This window comes from Sorghum bicolor, chromosome 6 (genome assembly GCF_000003195.3).
Source record: "Sorghum bicolor cultivar BTx623 chromosome 6, Sorghum_bicolor_NCBIv3, whole genome shotgun sequence".
In the NCBI taxonomy this organism is placed as follows: Eukaryota; Viridiplantae; Streptophyta; class Magnoliopsida; order Poales; family Poaceae; genus Sorghum; species Sorghum bicolor.
In genome coordinates, this window is record NC_012875.2 from 53,981,487 (window position 1) to 53,988,175 (window position 6,689).

Below are 6,689 nucleotides of genomic sequence, written 5' to 3' on the forward strand. Positions count from 1 at the left end.
CACTCCCTTCTTGTACACTTCGCACTTCGCAGTTTATATAGAAGCTAAGTGTGTCAGGGCCTCCGAAACTACAAGGTCACTAACACATATGCTGGAGTTACATGCCACCTCTCTAGACAATGTGTAGCACAGACCTGTTTAGCTAATACATGAGCTACATTATTACAAACTCTATTAACAAAAGAAAAGGAAAAACTCATGCAAGCTATGGCTGAGCTCCTCCACAATCTCCTGCAGGATAGGAGGGAATCCCAACGTTCCATTATAAACTAAGTGTGTCAGTGTGTAGTAGGCCTTTCGCTTTCGAGTATATTGAAAAGAGAAGTGGATGGGAGTATGTATAATTAATTCAGCTTTTTGTTCGTCGCAAAAAAAAAAAAAAATCAGCCTTTTGTCGTCATTCTACATACTGCTGCTTCTGGAGATATATATCTTCTTCCAATCAGATCACATACGCAGAACCAGACAACTGTTTGCTTTTCGTACACCCATAGAAAGTGATACATCATGCGCTATCGATCGAGCAAACTAAAGTTTCAGTATGGATGAATTTGTATTTGTGGGTGGTTGATAAAATCTGGTTTGCGTCTTTACAACTACAACTAGAATGTTTGATTCTACTATTCTAGCCAATGTAATCTATATTTCTATTATTTTTATACACAATATGCATGATTCAGATGTATTACATAAAGATATCGATCTGATTCGATTTAGAATCCACAAATTCGATAATATTTTGCCTTATCCTGATGTTGACCCAGGCAGCACAAGGTCCAACTACGAAAAAAAAAACTGCTCATGCCATCTCTTTTTGCTGTCTTCTGTTGGCGGCCGACATTCCCTTTAATTAGATTTGCCTCTCTTGCTCCTAACCTTCTCGATGCACTATATATATATAGTACCTTTCTGCTTAAAATTGTGGTAGTTGATATAACAGTGGGCCGGTATATCTTCCTCTGCCTTTTCAGTCTGGCGCATGGTGGATGTTATGAATTCTAGGCCAGCAACATTACAAATCATGAATTTCGAAAAAATGTGACTGAAACCCATTCAAAATTTAGCTCTATTTTAGACAAATCACATAAGGTGTTGTAAATTAGATCTGATATTACCGGACCACTTTAGTATAAGTTAGCATAAGTTATAGTCCCATGACCAATACACAAAAATGATTTTCTAGATAAATCAATATGACTACACAATTTTAATGGAAGGTCAGCTAAATTGCATTTGGAAAAAAATACTCTCTTTGAAAAATGATAACTGATCCGCTGAGTTTGAAACCCATATAAAGACGTGCTCTCTCCTTACCTTGAATAACTAAGCAAGTTCCATCAATATAATGGATCACCACCACGCTATACCCTTCGTTGGTGGTTGTTTCAGCCGTTAGTGTTTTCTTTCTATATTTGTCTTTATCCTTTCTATCTTTTTTTTTCTTGTATAACCTTGGCACCTACCTAGGACCTGTTTAGATGAACTCAAAAATCTAAAAGTTTACAAGATTTTTCATCATATCGAACCTTACGGCATATGCATGGAGCATTAAATATAGATAAAAAAATAACTAATTGCACAGTTTACCTATAAATTACGAGACAAATCTTTTAAGCCTAGTTAGTCCATGATTGAACTATGTTTGTCAAATACAAACATGCTACAGTATCAAAATCCGAAAAAAATTGCATCTAAACATTCACTTGTGATGAGTTTAAGCCACAACGACTGTTTCCACAGTATATCACTGAGGAGATCAGTAAAAAAGTTGCACCCACAGCGGGTACTTTAGTATTCACTCCTACTTTGCTACTCAAAATGAGTCTGGTGTGCCACTATAGTAATTCCAACTTAGAAACTAAGAGATGGAATAGTTTTCATACTTGTCAAATCATATAATAGAGACTATATGTAGAAATTAATCATATTTTCTGGGAATGTTTTTTTAATTTTTTTTGTCCAATAACCTATCTCATCTATTCTATCATCTACACATCATATGAATTTCTATCCTATTCCCTTTTTAGACATAATTTATATGCTTCCTTACTTCCAATGACACAGCATTATTTTGCTTAGTTAGTTGACACCTTAATTAATGGCCATAGAAATCATCATAACTAGTTTTTTGGACTACCTTTAGTAAAGAAAAAATATTTATATGAAAACAAAATCATTTAAAAGTAGCCCCTGGACCAAAAGAGTGTGCCTGATCTAACACTACTTTTTTTCAAGGGATGACCAGTGGCGGAGCTAGAGCAAATTTAAGGGGGATGCGCTTACCTTGTAGGTGTGTAGACCTTTATCGTGTGTGTGTGGATATGGTGAAAACTTAAACGTTACCATTGTTTTTTCAAATTTTTGTGGGTGCGGGTTCACCCACAGTTCACTATATACATCCGTCCCTAGGGATGAAAAATATGTTGCCGTGATTTTTATTAGACGAAGAAAATAAAATGTGTCAGTCTAGTTTTTTGAGTGAAAATAGGGCCCAAAAAACACCAACTCGGACCGGGAGAGTATACCACTCATCTCAACCAACTTTGGAACACAACTCGAACACCTAATGAATTGGTCAACCCTGAGCCAACTTGGTCGAAAACGGCTAAAGCAATAGCCCTAGATACTATTAACTCGGCCCTAGAAACGACCCAACTAGCAACTCAATTCACTTGTTTTATAAGCCGTATTTTTTCTGCTAGCCACAGTGTTTTTCTCTCACGATAAATCAGCGAATAGTATTTTTAGTCATAGCTTTTCAGCCAGCGAACGGGCTTAATGGTAGCTTGTAGAACTTGTCTTTTTCTTCACTATTTCATTTAGATTGAGATGGTATAGTTCGCATTTTTAACATTGTAGAAACAAAAACATTTATATGTTTCACCAAAACACCTCGATCACCATCGTGTTCCATTTTCACTAAATATCCCTAGATTTTGTAGCTCTTGCTTTATTTTTTTTGGCAAAAGTAACTCAACAAAATTTTATCAGACTTCAAGATTTATATTGTCCCACCAACCAAGGCCTGTTCGAGACCCAACAAAGACTGATTAATTGAATAAAATAACGATGTACAGTAACGGTTCACGGCTGAGGAGGAAGACTTTGGGATCATTTACGCTTAATTGCCAGTGGCGGCAAAAGTGACACTCATCAGTGTCATCACCTGCCCAATTTCCCTTTCAGGATGATGGTACTAGATAACTAGATTGTGGTGCTATTTCATGTCTACGAAGTTCATTGTTATTATTATTGAATCTTCAATTTATCCTTCGGTAAATCAAACTAGTACAAAAGCTCGGTTTACTACTACCAAGCTGAAGCTGTACAGTACTTTCGAAGTTGAACCGTGAAAAGTTGTGAGAGGGAGAAATACCCGCAGCAGTGTACCCAACCAAACCAGAAGTAAGTTCATGGGAGCAAAGAACAACAAAACAGGCAACAGCTAGTCGTCGCCAGATCGCCTCCAGAAGCAACACGTGTGTGTGCCTTCCATCGCGCAGCTGATCGACACATGAGGGGCACTACCGACGAGACGACAAAAGCCACTCCCATCTTTACGCGCGGGCGGGGTCGCCGCGCACCGGCATGGGACTCCGCGCATTTCCGCAGGCGCAGGCGCGCAGCCGCTGCCGTGCGTGGTCCTCCGCATCTGGTCTGTGGCCCGTACTACTCGGCACTGCGCCACTGACCAGTGACCGCGCAGCACGCGCTCCCCCATGCTTGTGCTTGCCCGACGAGACGAGCACGGCCAAAGCGCGGCTTGGCCGTTGGCGAGGAGGGGACGCCTGGCGCCTGGCGGATCAACAGGCAACAGCGGTACGGCAGATCCGCTGGTGCTGGCACGGCGGCGCGGCGCGGGGGGGAGGGGAGGGGAGGGGAGGGGCCGGCCGGTGGCCGCGGTCGAAAGTCGAAACGAACCGAATCATGGCGTCACGGACGTAGCGTTGTCATCCTACTGTTGGTGCTCCCCGCCGGCCCCTTCCCCGTGCATTTGTCCCTGAGCTGAGCGAGACACAGGGGAATCTGGCCTGGCCCGTCTTGGGGGTCCTTGGGGTCATTGGCCAACACGCACCTTGCCGTGGCTTGGATTATTTTCGGTACTGTTTCCGACAGCATCAACAAAAGGCCAGGCGCAAGTTCCCTTTTCGGAGGCGCATAATTGACCCGACATACACAGATCAAATGGTGCGCCCTGTTAGTCTGTTACTTACTGTAGATCGGCTGCCAAACTTTCGAAAGCTATACTGCAGGGCAGTCATCACCCATTCACCCGGCAGCAGAATTTTACAAGATGATGAGGAGTGAGGACGAATCTACGAGTAGCTAGCAAGGATAAGCGTTCGTGCGTGCGTAACACAGTGCCACTGTGGTGGCTGGCGATAATTTCTCGCACTTTCCACGGGCCCCATCCGGATTCCCGAGAGCGAGCACTGAGATGCAGATGCATCTATCCCGTCCCGTGGAGACCTGTTCAAATACCGGCGCTGTCACCATCAGCTGAAAACTGCAAAGGCCAAGAAGAGGGAGCATCTCCTCTACACACAGATCACGCGCTCTGCGAGTCCAACTCACACGGGTCCACGTCAGTCCGTCCGCTTTTAAAGGCCCAGCTACTAAATCTCCATCCTTTCCTTCCTCTTGGGGCTTCTTTCTCAACGCCAGGAGCCCTCATGAGTCATGAGTTAGCAAAGCCAACAACAAAAGCCCAGCCCACCACCGTGGCTGCTGGTGCTGGGTGACCGAGTCCGCCGCCCGCCGTTGCCCCCCCATGACTGCGCGTTGCGCGCGTCCCTATCCGCCTCCGCGCGGCCTCCAGCTGGTCCGACAGCCAGCCAGCCCCCGCGCCCCACCCAACCAGAACCCGAGCCCAACCCGCCACCATCCCATCCCGCGCGGACCCGCCTCCGCGCATCGGACATCGCCCTTTCGCCTGGCTGGCGCCCCCTGTGTCTCGCCGCGTTGCTGCAGTGCACGCGCCCGCGCCCGTACGTCCCCGTCCCACCCATCCAGCAGCTATCTCCGAGCCATATAAATACAAACCGTCGCCCGCCGCTTCCCTCCCAAATTCGAACCAGGCCACACAATCCAAAACGCTTCTCGACTGATAGCTCACTGATCAATGGACTGGGCGTACTACGGCATCAGCGGCTACTCGACGACGCCGTCTCCTCCTCCGGTGGGCGTTGGCGGCGGCGTTGGGGACGAGGACGAGGCGTACATGACGGTGTCGTCGGCGCCGCCGAAGCGGCGCGCGGGGCGGACCAAGTTCAAGGAGACGAGGCACCCGGTGTACAAGGGCGTGCGCAGCAGGAACCCCGGGCGGTGGGTGTGCGAGGTGCGGGAGCCGCACGGCAGGCAGCGGATCTGGCTGGGAACCTTCGAGACCGCCGAGATGGCGGCGCGCGCGCACGACGTCGCCGCGCTGGCGCTGCGCGGCCGCGCCGCGTGCCTCAACTTCGCGGACTCGCCGCGCAGGCTCCGCGTGCCCGCGCAGGGCGCAGGGCACGACGAGATACGCCGCGCCGCGGTGGAGGCCGCCGAGCTGTTCCGCCCTCCGCAGCAGCAGCAGCACAATGTGGGTGGTTCCGAGGCGGCGGCGGCGGCGGTCGCTGCGCCCTGCGCACAGGGGAGCGGCGGCGGCGGCATCGGTGGCGACTTCGCTTACTACCCGATGGACGACGGGCTGGAGTTCGAAATGCATGGGTATCTTGACATGGCGCAGGGGATGCTCGTCGACCCGCCGCAGGCGACCGCGTGGATCGAGGACGAGTACGAATGCGAGGTCAGTCTTTGGAGCTACTGATCCAGCGCCATTTGGACCGACCGAGCCGGCTCTGGTACCTACCAACGATTGATCCTGTGTACTGTACAGCTTATGGTGTGCTCATGTCTGTACTGTTTCCCTGCTCTTCTGACGAAATGCATGCAATGCAGTCTGAAGGAGCAGAGGAGTGTGCTTTCCCTAGGTTTTGAGCGGCTGTCTCTGCACATTTGGCACTGGCGCTAACACGGCCAAGGTAGCCTTGGCGCCAGATATGACACTTGGTGCAGGCGCCCTCTTATCTTATAAGTAAGATAAGAATCACATGGTGTAATAAACAGCAGAGCCTGCTGAGTGTTTGAGCCTGCAGCTGAGCGTTAATGAAGTTGCCGTGTGGTTGGCTAATGATTTTTAGTGGAATTTACCTGAAAACATATCCTCTATGGATGAATGTCTGCTCCAGGAGCAAAATGTTAGGACTGGAAAAGGGAGGCAAAGACTCATCCCTGGTAGTATGTTCCAACATTTTGAATTTGTGCAGTTCAGGCTATTACTGACAGCAAAGGATTTTGCTGCCACATCTGTAGCCCGGATAGTTGATCCTCGAGTATACTTGCAGGTCATGGTTGTACGGTCGGATTTCTGCAAGGTTGCTTTTTCAAGCGATCTTGTTTCGGTGCTATTGCATTCCAAGAGCCTTTTTCAAGCGATCTTGTTTCAGATTTCCTTCCCAAAAAAAGGTAGCCGACGTCGGACGAGGTGACGCACGATTGTCGCTTTCGCAGCATATTGCTCAGATCAGATGTTTGCAAGGTTGAATCGATCAGCTCACGCCATTGTTGAAGTTTCTCGCGAGTTATCAGGTCTCACTCCAGATGCACTGCAGTATTGCACACAGTACAGGTGCAGGCAGCTGAATAGGACT

At 47.9% G+C, this 6,689-nt stretch overlaps 1 protein-coding gene across 1 annotated transcript; it reads left to right on the top strand.

Moving 5' to 3' along the window:
* Positions 5,051-6,470, top strand: LOC8060409 (dehydration-responsive element-binding protein 1E). Its single transcript, XM_002446915.2, has 2 exons — positions 5,051-5,840; positions 5,938-6,470. The coding sequence occupies exon 1, from the start codon at positions 5,123-5,125 to the stop codon at positions 5,804-5,806; it is 684 nt and encodes a 227-aa protein (XP_002446960.1). The 5' UTR covers positions 5,051-5,122; the 3' UTR covers positions 5,807-5,840; positions 5,938-6,470.